The sequence below is a fragment of the Schistocerca piceifrons genome, chromosome 2, assembly GCF_021461385.2.
Source record: "Schistocerca piceifrons isolate TAMUIC-IGC-003096 chromosome 2, iqSchPice1.1, whole genome shotgun sequence".
Taxonomy (NCBI): Eukaryota; Metazoa; Arthropoda; class Insecta; order Orthoptera; family Acrididae; genus Schistocerca; species Schistocerca piceifrons.
The window spans coordinates 707164327-707186059 of NC_060139.1; the positions used below are offsets into that span (position 1 = coordinate 707164327).

The following is a 21733-nucleotide window of genomic DNA, read 5'->3' on the forward strand; positions in this document are numbered from 1 at the left end:
GTTTGGAAGAGCATTGCCTGTGTATTGCAAGTGCTCAGGTTTGAATTTGTCTAACACTTCATCTGGTAGCAAGTTTTATAACAGAGCAGACTGATGCAAGATAAAAAGACTAATTTTGAAACATTGTGTATAGCTCATATCAGTCCATAATATCCTTTAGTGTGGAAATTATACTGCGGGTTTTTTTAAATGCTAAATCTTGTGGCATCTGAGAGAGTAAAAGGAAAGGTAAACAGATCAGTGAATTTGTAAGTGGTAAAATGGTACACTTGAAGGTAGTATAACTGAGACACCATTGGTCAGCAGGCAACTATAATGTATCACTGGATGTGCAGCAGCTGTCATACTGTCTCAGAAATGTAGAATAGCTATTAGATAGTTCTACTATGCAGAAAATAATTTAAAAAAACATGCATAGCACACCACAAAATAAAGGAAATGAAATTAATAATTGTGAAATGGGGATATGCAGGAAGTGTTCATAACGTCAGGGGGTGCCTACATTTTCCTTGTGTGAGATGACCTATAAAACGTGTAAAAACAAATCATTAATTATCTGAAAGATGAATTTAAAGTGAACATACATAAATTTATTAGAATTTTATTACTGATTACAACATAAATTGAAAATGATAGCCCCATGGAGAAGAACTGTCTCATCTGTATGCACACTGGTCACAAAAGCACTCGGCACAAAATTCACAAGCAATCATTCGCACAGAGCATGATACATTACATAAATCAGTTTAAATTTACCGTGTAGATCTATTGAACTGATTGTAGTATTCTTCAGACAGCTCATTTGTGAAGACAAATTTTTGTAGATGTTGTTGATGTGCTTTTTGTTCTTCAGCGAGCAATTTGTTTTGCTCTAAAAGTTGTCGGTCAAGTTCCCTGGTAAAAATGGAAGAAACAGTAACAGATAAATCATCTCTTTATAGCAGATAAAACAACCGAAAATTTGAATTTAGTTTCATTACAACTTTAACACAATTTTAAATTTACATTCACTAGTAACAAAGTTAGTTGCGATATATTGTGCTGGACTCTGACTCAATGACGTGTGTGTGTGTGTGTGTGGGGGGGGGGGGGGGGGTTCTAAAATCTTTCCCATTGTATGGACCCATTTAGGTGATGAAAAATATTTTTGTTTGATGTCTCCATATTTATTATTGCTCCTTCATTCTACAAACTATCATTGTGTACTAGGGTGGCAGTTGTTATGTATTTTACACAAAATATCTATTGTCTAAATATCAATAGGAGATTGCAGTATACTGCAGGAACTTACTTCTGTTTGCGTATTCTGTCTCTGCTCATCATTTCTGCATGTCTTGTAGTTGACATTATCATTTCATCCCACTCTCGCTTTCGTCGAGCTTCTGCCTCCCTATGCAACTGTAACATTGAAATATTACATTTTTGGTAAAAGTTAATTGTAAAATTTAGAAGTCTAACAATAGTAATGAAAGAAAAGCTATCTTCCATTGGTCTTTCTGTTCATATTGTCATTGTGACATGCTTCAAATAATCATAGGTCAGCTTTGGTATTGTTGTTCTCAGAAAGTGAATTTGAATTGGTTGTGTTTGTTCTGAATCCACAGACTGTATTAACATCATACTGTGATTAGTTTCCTGTTCAGAAAGGGAAAGCAACTGGTGATGTTAAACAGTGACTCATTTCTGTTGTGGTGAAGATATGGATATGTAAAACAGAGAAAAAAGACAGCAATTTCAAAAATGAAGAAGTAATGAAGACGGTAAAAAATGGAAGATTATCCAGAGTTATTGTTTTAAGTTGTTGAAGAAAGTGGATGAAAGAGCGAGAATCAGTAGGTGTCCAACATTGACAAAATGCATGAAAAACATCCAAAAACGTCAAAATTGTTCTTTGTGAGGTGATTACAGGTACATAGGACTATCAGAAGCACAGCATGTACTGGATGATTAAAACCCTCACACAAGATCAAATTACATCAGCTGGCTTCTTCTGCCATTTCTTGTCCATGATAAAATACAAGGATGCAATTTTATAGGCAGGGCTGTGATGGGTTACTGAACAGGGAAATTTCTCAACACTCTGAGAATAAGGTGCAATGGAATGGGTCTCTATTAATATGGGGGAGGGAGTTCTGTTGTATGACGCCCTTCTTTCAACAGTAGACAACTCCAGTTTTGTTCGTTACAAGACACTGAGGTTTAAACATAATTGAGTGATGGCAATTCTCTGACAGATGCCTGAAATGCTGCAATCCGTCATTTATTGCAAGGGATTGCAGTTTTTTTTCTGATGTCATCACTCAGTTACATTTAAGCCTCAGTATCTCAAAATGAACAAAACTGGAGGTGTACCACTATTGAAACAAGGCCTTCATATTTCCTACACTTTGTACATTCACTTTCTTGAAATGTGGTGGTAGTGATGTGTCTGTGTTCAGTATTAGAGTTTCCGAGTGAAACACAGAGTTGAGACATAATTAAGACACATTGATACTCCCATAGAGTGGGGATAGTACTAAAAGGAAGTTGCACAATAATAATCAATGAGAAAAGTAAGATATATGCAGATAGTTGTAATAGTGATAGGAAAAGTCAGTTTAATCTGTTAACCAATCTGTGTATGCAACTCAAGGTTCTACATTAAAGTGTCAATAATAATGCTAAGACTCTGTGTCACTGCTGTGTAAACTTTAAGAATTCATAAAGAGAGCATGTGATTATTATTCCATTGCCAACAGAATTCAAATGAAAAGAAGGAAAAATGTGAGAATAGCAGATGAACAAAAAATATGTAAGAACACACGCACAATTTTTATAGTACTTTTGTCTTTTTTTAAGTATCAACTTTTTAAAAAATTTGCTCTCTTACTAGTGCTTTCTGTCTCTTGAGAATCAAGTTCACCCCAGGATTGAGAATTGTAGCGGCCTCCTAAATACACTATGTGATCAAAAGTATCCGGACACCCCAAAAAAACATAAGTTTTTCATATCAGGTGCATTGTGCTGCCACATACTGCCAGGTACTCCATATCAGTGACCTCAGTAGTCGTTAGACTTCGTGAGAGAGCAGAAGGTGCGCTCCGCGGAACTCACTGACTTCGAATGTAGTCAGGTGACTGGGTGTCACTTGCGTCATATGTCTGCATGTGACATTTCCGCACTCCTAAACATCCCTAGGTCCACAGTTTCTGATGTGATAGTGAAGTGGAAACACGCACAGCACAAAAGCGTACAGGCCAACCTCGTCTGTTGACTGACAGGCAGCCGACAGTTGAAGAGGGTCGTGATATGTAATAGGCAAGTATCTATCCAGACTGTCACACAGGAATTCCAAACTGCATCAGGATCCACTGTAAATATTACCACAGTTTGGAGGGAGGTGAGAAAACTTGGATTTCATGGTCGAGCAGCTGCTCATAAGCTACACATCGCGCCAGTAAACGCCGAATGATGCCTTACTTGATGTAAGGAGCGTAAACACTAGACAACTAGCAGTTGAAAAATGTTATGTGGGGTGACAAGACATGATACACAATGTGGCGATCTGGTGGCAGGGTGTGGGTCTGGTGAATGCCCGGTGAATGTCAACTGCCAGCATTTTGGAGTGCTAAGAGTAAAATTCGGAGACGGTGGTGTTACGGTGTGGTCATGTTTTTCATGGAGGGGGCTTGCACCCCTTGTTTTGTGTGGCACTACACAGGACAGGCAAACACGGATGTTTTAAGCACCTTATTGCTTCTCACTGTTGAAGAGCAATTCGGGAATGGGGATTGCATCTTTCAACACGATCAAGGACCTGTTCATAATGCACGTCCTGTGGTGGAGTGATTACATGACAATAACATCACTGTAATGGACTGGCCTGGGCAGGGTCCTGACCTGAATCCTGTAGAACACCTTTGGGATGTTTTGGGACGCCGACCTCATACCAAGCCTCACCAACAGACATCGATACCTCTCCTCAGTGCAGCACTCTGTTAAGAATGAGCCGCCATTCCCCAAGAAACCTACAAGAGTGGAAGCTGTCATCTAGGTTAAGGGTGGGCCAATGCCATACTGAATTCCAGCATTACCGATGGAGGGCAACATGAACTTGTAAGTCATTTTCAACCATGTGTCCAGATACTTTTGATCACATAGTGTAGATCACATGTGCACTACACAATAGGGGCTGCTACCCAGGTGGCTGATCATGTATGGAGTACACCCAAAATTTCTTTTAACTTTAGAAACTCTCCATCAGTTCAAGACAACAGTAGCTGTAGGAGACACTGAGGTATTAGGGTTAGATTCAAAGAAAGAGCACGAAACAATTTAAATCCTAGTGATAAACTGCCAAAGCATTCATAACAAAGTCCCAGAGTTTGAAGCATTTTTAAAAAGATGGTGGAGCTCATATAGTATTAGAAACAGTAATATAGCTAAAACCCAAAATTGACAGCAGTGAGATTTTTGGGTCAGTCTAAATATTTTTCAAAAGGATCAGCTAACAGGAAATGGAGCTGGTGTATTTGTTGAAGTAGGCAAGAAATTCAAATCCACCAAAATAGAAACTGAAGCTGTGTGTGAAATGATTTGGTCAAGACCCAGTGGACATAAACCAGTATTTGAATGTTTCTATTGACAATCATACTTACTTGTGGGTGTAACTAAGATCTTTAGAGAAAACTTCAGTTTGCTAGAACGAACATACCCCAATCATGATGTCATAATTGGAGGAGACTTCAAGCATCCAAAAATGGAAAAATTACAGGTTTGTAATTGATGTGTGTGACAAGACATCCTGAATGCCTTCTCTTAAAAGTACTTGGAACAGATAGTTCAGGAGCCCACTCGTATCTGACCTGTTTGAGAATGCCCATATTGAAACGTATTGGTAACCATGTGGTTGTTATTACTTTGCTTTACTCTACATGTGGCAAGGGCCTTATTGAACATATGCCTGCTTCACGAGCCTCTTCCATTTCTTGCTGTTGAGTGCACTGTTTGTCCATTTGGCACTGATGTTCATTCTAGCTGTGTCGTCCTGCTAGTCATCTTGTCACATAATTCTGTGTCTTCCTCTTCTTATCGTTCCATCAATTGTTCTACAGAATTCTGTTCTAGATAGTCTATTGTAATGCCCCCAGAATTTTACAAAAGTCTGGAGTCACTTGTGTTCCAGCTGCTTCGAACACACATTATTTTGAAGTGGGTTGTAGCATAAACAGATACACACTGCCGCAGAACGTTATTTGTGCAGGCTAACCGAGAAAGAAGAGCAAAACCGGGCCAACAAGTGATGCGCTCAGTTGCAGCAAAGAGAAAAGAAAAACTTCTGGCCCAGAATTCTGTGGACGAATTTCATGCACGAAAAACGTTGGTGATTGTTGTGTGTTCTGGAGAGAGAACGGAAGAAAAAAAAAAAGATTATTATTAATAGTGACTTGGTCTCAAGCAGACGGTCATGTGTATTAGTAATGCATCATTGAGGAAAAATGTTGTTTAATTTGGTTGAATTAAGTCGTGGACGAATGCCCTAAGGAAGTGTGGGCAGTGAAATGGTGTAGCAGTGAAATGGTGTATTGAATTTTGAATATAGAATATGTTAACAGCAACTGAATTTTTAGAGTGTCTTTATTTGGACTAGATAATAGGATTTTGAAATAGTAGATGAATTTTCCCCTTCTTCAAAATATAGAATCTTCGGAGAAGAGTTTGATGCAAGCAGAAGACGCCGGAGTTGCGAGAAAGCCGAGCCTGTATCCGGCATTCAAGTAAGTTCACACTGATAGCCCAAGGAGCGCGGCTCTAAGTTTTAGAGAAGATACAACGGGGCACCACACTATTCATCATCATTTTTGCTGTGTGACCTGCCCAGTTCAACCTTCTCTTCTTTAGCACTTCAATGATGGGTACAGTTTTTGTACAACTCCCTTAATCCTTCATTTCTTTAATCATCTATTCCACGTTATTTTCATCATAGAAAAGTCCAAAAAATTTTCTTTACTACTTTTGTTAGGCTATTAATAGTTATCTTTGACCACTTTCTAAATATTAAGCTTCACAAGTGTATATAGAGCAAGGCAGTCAGATAGACGCAGTATTTCATAACTTCTGAATAGCATTTGACACTGTATCATGCCAATGATCATTAACAAAAATATGATTTATGTAATTCCAACATTCTGTTGATAAAATAACCACAAACTCAGTTTTTATTATTATTTATTCAGTTTATTCAGGCTCTTGTCATAGTTGTGTACAACTCCTTGGTGGTGCCTGGTTTTGAATACTAACTTTCATTCTCAAATTTTTGTCTGTATTTCAAGTATTATTGTATTATTTTCATACCACATTTCTCATGTAGATCTGTTTTCTAAAGCCTTTAGAGTTGTTGTTGTTGTTGTTGTTGTTGTTGTTGTGGTCTTCAGTCCTGAGACTGGTTTGATGCAGCTCTCCATGCTACTCTATCCTGTGCAAGCTTCTTCATCTCCCAGTACCTACTGCAACCTACATCCTTCTGAATCTGCTTAGTGTATTCACCTCTTGGTCTCCCTCTACGATTTTTACCCTCCACACTGCCCTCCAATACTAAATTGGTGATCCCTTGATGCCTTAGAACATGTCCTACCAATCGATCCCTTCTTCTGGTCAAGTTGTGCCACAAACTTCTCTTCTCCCCAATCCTATTCAATACTTCCTCATTAGTTATGTGATCTACTCATCTAATCTTTAGCATTCTTCTGTAGCACCACATTTCGAAAGCTTCTATTCTCTTCTTGTCCAAACTATTTATCGTCCATGTTTCACTTCCATACATGGCTACACTCCATACAAATACTTCCAGAAACGACTTCCTGACACTTAAATCTATACTCGATGTTAACAAATTTCTCTTCTTGAGAAACGCTTTCCTTGCCATTGCCAGTCTACATTTTATATCCTCTCTACTTCGACCATCATCAGTTATTTTGCTCCCCAAATAGCAAAACTCCTTTACTACTTTAAGTGTCTCATTTCCTAATCTAATTCCCTCAGCATCACCCGACTTAATTCGACTACATTCCATTATCCTCGTTTTGCTTTTGTTGATGTTCATCTTATATCCTCCTTTCAAGACACTGTCCATTCCGTTCAGCTGCTTTTCCAGGTCCTTTGCTGTCTCTGACAGAATTACAATGTCATTGGCGAACCTCAAAGTTTTTATTTCTTCTCCATGGATTTTAAAACCTACTCCGAATTTTTCTTTTGTTTTCTTTACTGCTTGCTCAATTTACAGATTGAACAACATCGGGGAGAGGCTACAACCCTGTCTTACTCCCTTCCCAACCACTGCTTCCCTTTCATGCCCCTCGACTCTTATAACTGCCATCTGGTTTCTGTACAAATTGTAAATAGCCTTTCGCTCCCTGTATTTTAACCCTGCCACCTTTAGAATTTGAAAGAGAGTATTCCAGTCAACATTGTCAAAAGCTTTCTCTAAGTCTACAAATGCTAGAAACGTAGGTTTGCCTTTCCTTAATCTTTCTTCTAAGATAAGTCGTAAGGTCAGTATTGCCTCACATGTTCCAGTGTTTCTACGGAATCCAAACTGATCTTCCCCGAGGTTGGCTTCGACTAGTTTTTCCATTCGTCTGTAAATAATTTGCATTAATATTTTGCAGCTGTGACTTATTAAACTGATTGTTCGGTAATTTTCACATCTGTCAACACCTGCTTTCTTTGGGATTGGAATTATTATATTCTTCTTGAAGTCTGAGGGTATTTCGCCTGTTTCATACATCTTGCTCACCAGATGGTAGAGTTTTGTCAGGACTGGCTCTCCCAGGGCCGTCAGAAGTTCCAATGGAATGTTGTCTACTCCGGGGGCCTTGTTTCGACACAGGTCTTTCAGTGCTCTGTCAAACTCTTGACGCAGTATCGTATCTCCCATTTCATCTTCATCTACATCCTCTTCCATTTCCATAATACTGTCCTCAAGTACATCGCCCTTGTATAGACCCTCTATATACTCCTTCCACCTTTCTGCTTTCCCTTCTTTGCTTAGAACTGGGTTTCCATCTGAGCTCTTGATATTCATACAAGTCGTTCTCTTATCTCCAAAGGTCTCTTTAATTTTCCTGTAGGCAGTATCTATCTTACCCCTAGTGAGATAAGCCTCTACATCCTTACATTTGTCCTCTAGCCATCCCTGCTTAGCCATTTTGCACTTCCTGTCGATCTCATTTTTGAGACGTTTGTATTCCATTTTGTCTGCTTCATTTACTGCATTTTTATATTTTCTCCTTTCATCAATTAAATTCAATATTTCTTCTGTTACCCAAAGATTTCTACTAGCCCTCGTCTTTTTACCTACTTGATCGTCTGCTGCCTTCACTACTTCATCCCTCAAAGCTACCCATTCTTCTTCTACTGCATTTCTTTCCCCCATTCCTGTCAATTGTTCCCTTATGCTCTCCCTGAAACTCTGTACAATCTCTGGTTCTTTCAGTTTATCCAGGTCCCATCTCCTTAAATTCCCACCTTTTTGCAGTTTCTTCAGTTTTAATCTACAGGTCATAACCAATAGATTGTGGTCAGAGTCCACATCTGCCCCTGGAAATGTCTTACAATTTAAAACCTGGTTCCTAAATCTCTGTCTTACCATTATATAACCTATCTGATACCTTTTAGTATCTCCAGGGTTCTTCCATGTATACAATCTTCTTTCATGATTCTTAAACCAAGTGTTAACTATGATTATGTTGTGCTCTGTGCAAAATTCTACCAGGCGGCTTCCTCTTTCATTTCTTAGCCCCAATCCATATTCACCTACTACGTTTCCTTCTCTCCCTTTTCCTACGCTCGAATTCCAGTCACCCATGACTATTAAATTTTCGTCTCTCTTCACTATCTGAATAATTTCTTTTATTTCATCATACATTTCTTCAATTTCTTCGTCATCTGCAGAGCTAGTTGGCATATAAACTTGTACTACTGTAGTAGGTGTGGGCTTCATATCTATCTTGGCCACAATAATGCGTTCACTATGCTGTTTGTAGTAGCTTACCCGCATACCTATTTTGCTATTCATTATTAAACCTACTCCTGCTTTACCCCTATTTGATTTTGTGTTTATAACCCTGTAGTCACCTGACCAGAAGTCTTGTTCCTCCTGCCACCGAACTTCACTAATTCCCACTATATCTAACTTTAACCTATCCATTTCCCTTTTTAAATTTTCTAACCTACCTGCCCGGTTAAGGGATCTGACATTCCACGCTCCGATCCATAGAACGCCAGTTTTCTTTCTCTTGAGTAGTCTCCGCCCGGAGACCCGAATGGGGGACTATTTTACCTCCGGAATATTTTACCCAAGAGGACGCCATCATCATGTAATCATACAGTAAAGCTGCATGCCCTCGGGAAAAATTACGGCTGTAGTTTCCCCTTGCTTTCAGCCGTTTGCAGTACCAGCACAGCAAGGCCGTTTTGGTTATTGTTACAAGGCCAGATCAGTCAATCATCCAGACTGTTGCCCTTGCAACTACTGAAAAGGCTGCTGCCCCTCTTCAGGAACCACACGTTTGTCTGGCCTCTCAACAGATACCCCTCTGTTGTGGTTGCACCTACGGTACGGCTATCTGTATCGCTGAGGCACGCAAGCCTCCCCACCAACGGCAAGGTCCATGGTTCATGGGGGGAGCCTTTGGAGTATGTGTACGTATATCACTGGAATTATGCTGTTACACACAATTGAAACATTAACATTCAAAACTAGTTACTACCAAGAAATTATATGAAACTTTGACAGAAATCTGAATAAATAATAATAAAAAGTATTATATTGGGTATCAAACAGAATTTATGGCTGGATTGAGGGATTCTTGGTAAGGAGGACACAGCATGTTATCTGGGATGGAGAGTCATCGACAGACGTGGAAGTAACATTAAGTATGCCGTAAGAAAGTGTGTTGCGACACTCGTTGTTCATATTGTGTGATAATGACCTGGCAGACAATATTAATAGCAACATCAGGCTTTTTGCAGATGATGCAGTTATCTATAATGAAGTACTGTCAGAAAACATTTTGTATTATTTAAAGTTGTGCAAAGATTTGCAACTTGCTTTTAGTGTATGATAATGTAAATTTACACTATTAACTAGAATATTAGTGATTTAAAATTAGAATCTGTCATCTCATACAAGTACCTGAGTGTAACAATTAGTAGGGATATGAAGTGGAATGATCACCTTGGCTCAGTCATAGGTAAGGCAGGAATCAGCAGTTTATAGAGTGGTTTGCTTAGAAGTCACTTTGCATCCTATCTTAGAATACTGCTCAAATGTGTGGAAGCCACACAAAATAGAACAACAGGGGATACTGAATGTGTACAGAGAAGGGCAGCACAAATGGTGGCAGGCTTGAGTATCTCGAGAGAGATTCATGTAGATGTTGAAATATATGAGTTGAAGACAGAGAGAAATCATTCCTTGAACATGTAAGGGAAGAATCCAGAGACATTCTTCAGTGTGCTGCGTATTGCTTCTGTAGTGACCGTGAAGACAAAATTAGACTAATTAGAGCACTACAGAGGTTTAAAGCCATTCTTCCCCATTCCATAAAAGGTTGGAATGGGAAGAAAGCCTAATGTGTTGTACCATGCTAAGTATTCTGTGAAGTAGTTTGCAGAGTATGCATGCAGATGTAAATGAAATTCAGATAATTTACACCTCAACCACCAGTTAGTGGCAAGTTCACTTATTTCAAAGGAAACTGTGTGTCAGAAGAGTAATACCAAATTCAGAAACAAGTCAAAAACAGTTCACCTTAATTATGTCACTCATTTGAAACCATTATAAACACACCCTTCCCCATCCCAAAAAAAGCTCAGGAATAAGATTAATGTATGTAGGTGGACTTGGACAACACTGCTGTAGATACTGTTCATGTCTCTTTGACTGCTGCATGCTCCAGTTTGTTGTCTCAAATAAGTAGTCTCTGAGAATTGGAGCACATTAGAAATTAAGTAATTTCAACATGCCACATCTTCTCCATGATTTTAGTCATATGTTTGTAGTGCTGAATACTCTATGTGATCAAAAGTATCCGGACACCTTGCTGAAAATGACTTACAAGTTCGTGGCGCCCTCCATTGGTAATGCTGGAATTCAGTATGGTGTTGGCCCACCCTTAGCCTTGATAACAGCTTCCACTCTTGCAGGCATAGTTCAGTCAGATGCTGGAAGGTTTCTTGGGGAATGGCAGCCCATTCTTCACTGAGTGCTGCACTGAGTAGAGATATTGATGTCGGTTGGTGAGGCCTGGCACGAAGTCGGCATTCCAAAACATCCCAAAGGTGTTCTACTGCATTCAGGTCAGGACTCTGTGCAGGCCAGTCCATTACAGGGATGTTAATGTAATGTAACCACTCTGCCACAAGCCATGCATTATGAACAGGTACTTGATCGTGTTGGATGATGCAATTGCCATCCCCGAATTATTCTTCCACAGTGGGAAGCAAGAAGGTGCTTAAAACATCAATTTGTGCTGTGATAGTGCCACACAAAACAACAAGGGGTGCAAGCCTCCTCCATGAAAAACACAACCACATCATAACACCACCGCCTCTGAATTTTACTGTTGGCACTGCACACACTGGCAGATGACGTTCACCGGGCATTCGCCATACCCACTGTGCCATTAGATTGCCACATTGTGTACTGTGATTCTCACTCCACACAACATTTTTTCACTGTTAAATCATCCAGTGTTCATGCTCCTTCCACCAAACGAGGTGTTGTTTGACATTTACTGGCATGATGTGTGGCTTATGAGCAGCTGCTCGACCATGAAATCCAAGTTTTCTCACCTCCCGCCTAACTGTCATAGTACTTGCAGTGGATCTTGATGCTGTTTGGAATTCCTGTGTGATGGTCTGGATAGATGTCTGCGTATTACACATTATGACCCTCTTCAACTGTTGGCGGTCTCTGTCAGTCAACAGACAAGGTCCGCCTGTATGCTTTTGTGCTGTACGTGTCCCTTCATGTTTCAACTTGAGTATCACATTGGAAATAGTAAACCTAGGGATGTTTAGGAGTGACACTTAATCACCTGACCATGTTCGAAGTCTGTGAGTTCTGCAGAGCACCCCATTCTGCTCTCTCACGATGCCTAATGACTACTGAGGTTGCTGATATGGAGTATCTGGCAGTAGGTACCTAATAGGATAATGTATGTTTTTGGGGGTGTCCGGATACTTTTGAGCACATAGTGGATGTTCAGTAATTTCATGTAAGCTAGTGTATAATCACTTTACTGGCATAAGATGATACAAAAGGCTAATTTAAAAATGTGATCTGGAGTTCTCTCTCTTTCATAACCAAAGAAATCAGTCATAATCCTGGGCCTCTTGAGAATCCAGTAACTCTATACATGAGTAAGAACTAAAATTCAGTTCATCCCTAGCGCTACATGATATTTATTTTCCCAGGTGCTGGGAATGAATTCCTTTTCCCAGGTGCTAAGCGTGATACAATGGCTTTCTTTATCCATGCATGTGGTACTTATAATTTGGCAGGGATTGCAGGAATGCCTTATATAATTTACTCTGACACACTTATCAGCCATGCAACACTTACGACATTGTCATTTTAAGGAGTTAAAGAACTTAAAGATTCTTGTTTTCAGATTGCTAAAATTAAGCAGCAAGTATAACTTCTGTCAAATAAGAGGCTCAAGAACCAGTCCAATCATTCACCTTCAGAATGTTGTCCCTCATAACTAGCTTTGGTAAACCATAAATGCATCTTGAATGGTAAAAGTGAATGCACACAGCATGTGACAGCAAGGGTTGCAACACTCAGGGTACTGCTCTGAGGGCCACTATTCAGCCCCAACCTCTCCAACTTGACTTTCCGAAATCAGTATCTGAAGTAAAAATGTTACTAGAAGAACTGTATCAAAATGAGATGTCCACAGAAGCTCCACTGATAGAGCAGTCTGAGGGTATTGTGTCTCCAAGGGATATCATTAGATCAAGATTCAAAAAAAGGTACACACAAGGTTGCAGTCTCCAGTAAGATTAAGAGATCAGTGGTGGAATGATACTTCCTGAAACTGTACTGGAAGAGACTATGGAAATCATGTGAATTGAAAAAGGCAAACAAGACAGCTGTTCATCGTGTGCTCCACAGCCTTTGTGATGCAGATGGCGAAATAACACTAAGACAACTACTGGGGCTACGTATGGTCTTTCCCTGGTGTCAGGAGGGGCATTCAGGGTGTAAAACTTCAAAAGTCAGTGACTTCTCCTGTCACACAAATGCAGCTGAACATGGGTACAAGAATTTCATTATCAGCTTCTGTGAAGTGCTGCAACATGGCATAATGGATTTTATTGTGGCCAGGTGTTGTGTCATGCGCTGTGAACATTGCCACATGCAGTGCCCACAAAGAATAATGATGTAAAATTCATCATTTTTGAAACCTTAAACCCAGCTGCCCATCTTGACAATGACTTTGTGATGGCAGTGGTAGTCACTCTAGAGAAGTGCTTTGCTTGTGTCTGCTTTTGGGCACTGTTCAATCTGCTATCCAGACTGAGAATTAATCTACAGACTGCAAATCATTATCAACTTCTACAGGGTCAGCAAGGATTGGAGTGCATACTGAGAGATGATTGGCATAGTAGTACTGAAGAGTGTATTGTGCTCCATATTCAGAAAATGAGTATGGAAACTATTTCATCAGTAAGACTTGTCTTTGCATGCCAAATTATTTTGCTGCAGAGAGTGCAAGCATACAGCAGTTGTAAAAGGAGGAGGGGGGGGAGGGGTTGGAGGAGGGACTAGTTGTTCCCTTCTATAGTTCAATTCTTTTATCTTGGCGGCTCGCGCATGCCCGCCTAGACGCGGGAGATTGCTGCGTTGCCAGTTGCACACGACGCATGCGCCAAGAGAAGCAGCGCCATAATGGCATAGTTCGCAAGCTTACGTTTAGGGGGGAGTGCGCAGTTCATGAAGTAAAGCCACCACGGCCGCATTAACCCTTTCGCTGCTACAAAGACGTGCTCCCTGCATTCCACGCTGTGGGCGATTTTGTAACTGCACTGCTTGCCTGTGCAGACACATTGTGTTCCGACTGCTTTGACACTCTTTATCATTCAATTCCACAAAAACTATTTGGCTCAAAAATTAGATTTTTACCTATCTTCTTGACTGATACCTTTTCCCCATAAATGACTTAATTTTGTTTCTATGTTCAACGCAGTTATTATGCAGCATTAAATATAGTAAACCATTAAACAAAATTTTGAAGAGTTTGCAGAGGTAAAGTCCATAGAGTATACTTTCCGGATGGTCGATTTTAGTTGCCACAATGTTGAGAATGAAATGTGGACAAGATACCTATATATTTCATTTAATTTAAATACCACATAAGTGTCGTATGTAATATTGAAAAAATATTCCACGTTTCGCGACTGTAACAAAAGTTTTACTTACACTGGGCACGTTTAGCTTTATTTTAAAGCACTTCAATCAATCAAAAGGAAGTAGACAAAATACATTAAACAAAACTGTGGACTTACAAAAACATTAGGACTTGAATATACCGTCTGTCAGTGAAGTGCTCAGAGCTATGTCAAATATAATTTTGTGTGTGGCACACACAAACAGCATTTATTTGCTAAAACACTGATGAGCCAACACAAATGTTGAATATTGTGCTACCGCAGCACAAAACTACGAAAGGTGACTTGGCAATGGAGGACACAAAATACAGTCCTCTTATGATGCTTCAAAAGAGAGAAACGCGTCTGGTCTAAATAAGTCGCTTATTACAGTTGCAGAAGAGGGATAATATTTCAATACCATTGGTAAAACTGCAACTGTGGAACAAAAACAAGAAATAGAACATGAATACCATTGTGTATGTGCCATACCTTTCACCGATGGAAGTGCTTTAAAATAAAGCCAAACGTGCCCTGTGTAAATAACACTTTTATTACAGTCGTGAAAGACGGAATATTTCTCAATATTACATACGACACCTATGTGGTACTTAAATTAAATGAGATATTGTTATACAGTAAATATTATATGAAATTTAGGTATCTTGTCCACATTTCATTCTCAACATTGTGGCAACTAAAATCGACCATAAGGAAAGTATACGCTATGGACTTTTACCTCTGCAAACTCTTCAAAAGTTCGCGCAATGGTTTACTACATTTAATGCTGCACATCAAAACAAAATTAAGTCATTTATGGGGGGAAGGTATCAGTCAAGAAGACGTGTAAAAATCAAATTTTTTGGCCAAATAGTTTTTGTGAAATCGAATGATAAGTGTGTCAAAGCAGTGGGAACACCATGTGTGTGCACAGGCGAGAAGTGCAGTGATGACAAAATCGCGCACAGCGCGGAATGCGGGGAGCACATGTCTGCAGCAGCGAAAAAGTTAATGAAGAGGCAAAGCACTAGAAATTTCATTCAAACGAATAAAATTCGTGAAGTAAGGCACTCCAATATTGTTTTTAAATAAAGAAAATATCACGCGCCGCAGGAGGTTTGGACTCGCAACCTTTCCCTTGGCAGCCCAACACCTTAACCGTTCCGCTACATCAGCTCATCGAATCGATTACCTCCATTAGAACTCTTAACATTTCACGCAACTACTTAAAAACACTGTTGGTATGACTATGAATTACTCACGCTTCGTCGAAGTACAATAGGAAATAAACAATTACCGCTGTTCTTTATTGCGAAAAAGCAGTTCGTGAGATTGAAACAAACACCTTTCCTTGCTATCGCCTGAATTAGGAGTCTTATTGCTTGTTTGGTTTAATTAATTAATAGAATATGAAGCAATTGGTATAAAGAATGCTTTTTCCAAACCTTCTATAAAAGAAGGTCTGCTATCAAGACATTGCTTTTGTTCTGTTACTTTATTTATGACTGAACGTTTCTAAAACAAGACACTCGTCCGTGCTCTGCACTGCAGTCGAGATCTGGCAACGTCATTCTCTGTTCATTGGCTGACTGTGTTTTGTGACGTCAGATGCGCAGAACGAACCTAAACTCGGCCGCCAAGATATATGACGCGCACTTGAGTAAATTTCATAATCTATGGCTTCTTTATGATAGATTATCTTTGGTGATAACTGACACTACTGAAATATGGAGAGAGAATTTTCAAACCTGTTTTTTCTGTTTATGTCTTTACTTTGGTGGTGATGTTATTGCTGGTTACCGGAGTGGAAGCAATTGCTTTAAAAGTGCACTGGTAGGAAAATATATTTGCTTTTGTGGTACTTATCAACTTTTTTAATCATAGTATTTTAACCATTACAAATGATGAAGTGAAAGTGGCTGGATTTTTAACTTCACCAGGCCGTTAGAGAGAGCATTAATCAGATTTAAAAGATATAACTAGAAAGGCAATATACATTTTTAAAAAGAAAAAAGAAATAAAAAATGATGACTTACTGTGAAGAAATTATCCAAATGGCATGTAAATCAGTAGATGTAATGTAAACAAACAAATGATTAGTTTCAGAAAAATTGGATGATTTATTGAAGGATAAGAGATTCACAAATTGAGAAAGTCAGTAATGCACTAGTCAACGTCTGGTCCTTATACAAGCAGTTATTCAGATTGGTAATAATTCATAGATTCGTTTGATGTCTTCTTGAGGGATATCATGCCAAATTCAGTCCAGTTGGCATGTTAGAGCATCAAAATCCCAAGCTTGTTGTAGTGTGCTGCCCACAATGCTCCAAACATTGTCAATTGATGGAAGATCCACAACATTGCTAGCCAACACAGGGCTTTGCAAGCACAAAGACAAGCAGAAGAAACTCTTACCACATGCAGGCAGGCATTGTCTTGCTGAAATGTAAGCCATGGATGGCTTGCCATGAAGGGCAACAAAACAGGGCACAGAATATCACAACATACTGCTGCACTGCAAGTTTGCTACTGAAACACCTTTGGCCTGGAATCTCATTGATTGGAGTAGAATTTTCTTCAGTGATGAGTCTAGCTTTGAACTGAGTCCTGATGACCAGTGAAGACGTCTGGAGACACCCCGGACAGTGATGGGATACTAACTTGACTGTCGCCAGTCTTACAGCCCACAGCCAGGAGTGATGAACTGGGCTTTCATATCTGTGGCACCCTTACAGAACAGCAGTGCATCAACAATATTCTGTGTCCTGTTTTGTTACCATTAATAGCAAGCCATCCTGGGATTACATTTCAGGAAGCTAATCCTCACCCACACATGTTGAGAATTCCTACAGCTTGTTTTCATGCTTGCCAAACCCTACCTTGGCCAACAAGGTCATCAGATCTTTCCACGATTGAGAAAGTTTGGAGCATTACGGGCATGGCCCTCCAACCAGCTAAGGATTTTGATGATCTAATGTGCTGGATTTTGCTCTATATCCCTCTTGAGGACATCCAACAACTTCGTCAAACAATGCCAAGCCATATAACTGCTTGCATAAGAGCCAGGCGTGGAGCAACACATTACTGATGTGCTCAATTTGTAAAGGTATTTTTCTTGAATAAATCATCCAATTTTTCTGAAATTATAATAATTTGTTTGTGTATACATGTACATCACATCTACTAATTTCTGTCCCATTCAGGTAGTGCCTTCATTGTGCACCATTTGAACAATCCAATGTGGGTAGCTAGAGTTATTGATATTGGCTTATCTGTTACCCACAGAAACAATATTGACAAGAATAAAAGAACATAGTGCAACAGCAGTTGATCATTTATTGCTAAATCCAGCAGTCTTACAAGAAATAAAAGTGAGAATCATAATAAATATTCTGTCTCACCAAAATTATTAAGCAGCAGCAACAACTCTTCCCGGACAATGAAGATTAGCAAAGAAGAGAACAGTGCAGCTTCATAGATACCTAAATGTGGACACAGTCACACTATTCAGAGAGAATTTACTGAATGAACAATGGAAATAAACTTACGATGAGCACACAATAGATAATAAATTTAATTATTTCTGAAAAATATTCATGCAACTCTGCATTCTCTACTACAAGTACAGGAAAGTTATACTAGAAACTAAGAGGAAGGGCAGCTAACATCTGGGATAAAAATTTTTTTCAGCAGGAAGTGAAACCTTTATTTAAGGTAGATGGCTAGCTTAAATTCAGATTTAGAGATACAAAGAAGTAATACTGCAAAATTTTAACCATTCATCAAAAATATAGAAGATTGTACTACACACAAAAATTATAAAATTCCACAAACAAGATGAAAACAATTTTAAGGTATTATTAAGCATGAAATGAATAAACTTGAAGACAAAATATTCAACATCTGGATGACAGTAACTGTGAGACATGATATGTTAGATTCAAAACTTGCCACCAACTGAAATGAACAGTAGCATAAATCACAAGGATAAACAAGTGGATCCACTTGCAGTCTTCAGTTTGGCCAACTCAACTGTTACAGAGATCCCAAAAATAATTACATCTGTAGCCAATCCCTAGGGATGGAGGGGTGGCTATGATATCAGAATGGCAGGCAGTGGAGGGCTGAGGCATGGTAGCTGTTTTCAGGCAGGGGATGAATTTGTTGCCATTTGTAAGCAGATAGAAATCGCCCGACTATTATCAAACAATCAGATGCTCTTGCAAATGGGACTGTTGGGGTGTCTACGAAGACATTGTACCAGAGATACCAAAGATACCTCAAGTACTATCCTCTCCTGTGGATACTGTCTTTTTTGCAGGAAATACAAGTCTGATCATTACTCATGCACATGACTGAGAGTGGTGTGTCATTGGTTAAGTCCAGGTGTCCTGTGTAGGGGAGACAGAGACCAGGGACAACTCAGGATATTGCACCATCCAACTAACCAACTGGTTCGAGGTGCTGTCTTCCACTGACACTGAAGCTGAGCCAATGAGACTCGCCTCATCTGATGGGAAACCTGCTGTGTCCTGTGTCAGCTGGTGGTGATGCAAAGGGGTAGGATCTATTAGTCATTAGCAGTTCAAATGTGTGGTAAATAATTGTACCCCACACAGAGATGGCACCAAGAGATGGGAAGGAACACTAGGTGCACTCAGTGTGTGTGTGCCAGGAGACATGTTGAAGAGGCTATTCCGGCAGCCATTTAAGGAACAGGGTGCCACCAACTGTAGATTCGAACTACATGCTGGAATGAGCTATGCCTGTCATCATGGATCTCAGGTCATACTTGGATCATGCCAGTGACTAGTAGAGAAGGCTGAGAACACTAGCCTTGCTCAAGGAGTTTCAGTGAAACTCACAATATGCAGAATTGTCCCCAGAACAGGTTGTGGCCCCTGGTTCTGAGTTGAGTGGATGGCATGAACCAGAGACTGAAGATTCTGTGACAAGCTAGGCTGTGACTTCCCAAACTTGCGCTGTAGGTTTGAGAATTGTAGGGTCCCATAAATGGATCAGGTGTGTGCTACACAGCAGAGGCTGCTACGCAGGTAGCTGACTGCATGATTAGGTGACTCTCCATCCACTCTAGATAATAATACTTGTTGAAAATCTGTAGGTATTAGTGTATGGTCTAAAGAAGTGCCTCCAACAGGTGGTATTATTAAAATCCTAGAGGTTAACTGCTGAAGCATTCCCAGCAAAGTACCACAGTTTGAAGCACTCCTAAGAAGCAGTGAAGCTTTCATAATACTAGGCACTGAAAGCTGGTTAAAACTTGAAGTTGATAGTAGTCAGATCTTTATGGAAATGAAGGTGTACACCCAAAGGAGATGGAAATGGGAAGCTGTATGTGAGATTGTTTAGGCAAGACCTAGTATCAAGGGGGCATAAAATTATAATGGATCCTACTGTGCACCACACTCACCCGATATAACCAAAAGCTTTAGAGGAAACGTCAGTTCGCTTGTATATAAGTTACCTGCAATCACTGGAGGAGACTACCTATCCTCTATGAGAATGTCCACACTGACATTGGTATCTGTGACCAGGAGACAATTATAGCAGTGAGTACCAGAGTACAAAGGGCAACTAAAACAAGTAGGAAGCTTTATATGTCTAGCAAACTAGTCAAAGAAGCAATAGTGTCATACCTGAATGAGAAACTTTAAACGTTTAGCTTAGCACATGAGCATGTGGAATAACTATGGCTCAAGTGTAAAAGAATAATGACCATGCACTGGATAGAGGTGTTTCCTTACAACAGTTTATGATGGAAGAGATCCTACATGGTTTACAGTCACTGCATAGCAACTTCTAAAGAAACAGGGACTATTGCATAACAGATGTAAATCAGAGCATAGGGCCATAGATATAGAGATGCTGAAAGGAAAGCTTTTGGGTGTCAAGAGACCAACGTGTGAAGCCTTCAGTGACTACCACAGCAGAATATTGTCAAAAGATCTTTCACAAAACTCAAAGTAATTCTTGTCTATATAAAGACTGTTACTGACACACAAGTTAATGTCCAGTCAGCCCTGGATAAGGCAAGGAAATAACACTGAGAGAGGCTAGGCAAAAGCAGTATTTCCCTTACAAAGGAAAATCTGGGGAAGTGCCCCAGCTCAATTCTTGTACCATTGAAAACATGTATGATATAAATATTACTGTCAGTGGCATTGATAAACATCTGAAATCATTAAAACTGAACAAAGCCCCAGGGTCCAGTGGGATCCCTATCAGATTTTACACTCGATTTGCAGTTGAGTTAGCCCCTGTGGTAACTGCAGTCTATGATAAATCCCTTGAACAAAAACTGTGTCCAGTCACTGGAAGAAATTACAGGTCACACCTGTCTGCAAGAAGCATAGCAGAAGAGGTCCATGAAACAACTGTCCAATATCCTTGATACTCATCTGTTGTAGAATCTTAGAACATATTCTGAACTCAAACATAACAAGGTATATCAAACAGAATTCCCATGCTGATCACTGTAGATTTCAAAAACATCGATCATGTGAAACCCAACTAAGACTTTTCTCACATGACACCGTGAAAGCCATGGATCAAGGTAGTCAGGTGGATGCAGTATTTCTTGATATCCAGAAAGCATTTGACTCAGTACCACACCTACACTTATTGTCAAAAGTATGATTATATGGGGTATCAAGTGAAATTTGTGACTAGATTCAGGACTTTTTGGTAGGGAGGATGCAGCATGGTATCTTAGATGGACAGTCATCATCAGATGTAGAAGTAACTTCGGGTATGCCCCAGGGAAGTGTGTTGCTGTTTATGTAGTATATTAATGACCTTGCAGACAATATCAATAGTAATCTTAGACTTTCTGCAGATGATGCAGTTATCTTTAATGAAGTATTATTTGAAAGACGCTACATAAATATTCCTGTCAGATCTTGATAAGATTTTAAAGTGGTGAAAGATTGGCAACTTGCTTTGAATGTTCAGAAATGTGAAATTGTATACTTCACAAAAAAAAAAAAAAAAAAAAAAAAAAAAAAAAAAAAAAAAAAAAAAAAAAAAAAAAAAAATTGTCCTACAAATATAGCATCAGTGAGTCACAGTTGGAATTGGTGAACTGGATGTAACACTTAGTAGGGATGTAAAATGGAACAATCACATAGGCTTACGAGAGCATCGGTTCTCTTGTCATTTTTGTTCAAATATATGGTATATGCAAGTGCTTGGCCATAAATGAAAATGGGAATTCCAGATAGCCAAGCATTTATAAAAATGTAGCATTTTTGGCACAGATTAGGGGAGACATGAACTAATCAAAAAAAGTTTTGCA

At 39.5% G+C, this 21733-nt stretch overlaps 1 protein-coding gene across 1 annotated transcript in view; it reads right to left on the reverse strand.

The window, feature by feature from the left end:
- Positions 1-659: 659 nt before the first annotated feature.
- The window catches only part of LOC124775768 (RIB43A-like with coiled-coils protein 2), a 137327-nt gene continuing 116253 nt past the window's right edge, over positions 660-21733 (reverse strand). The window contains exons 6-7 of the mRNA XM_047250600.1: positions 1292-1398; positions 660-894 (exon numbers count right to left, since the gene is read on the reverse strand). Of these exons, the coding sequence (XP_047106556.1) occupies positions 753-894; positions 1292-1398 (249 nt within the window). The 3' untranslated portion in view covers positions 660-752. The remainder of the gene's footprint in view (positions 895-1291; positions 1399-21733) is intronic.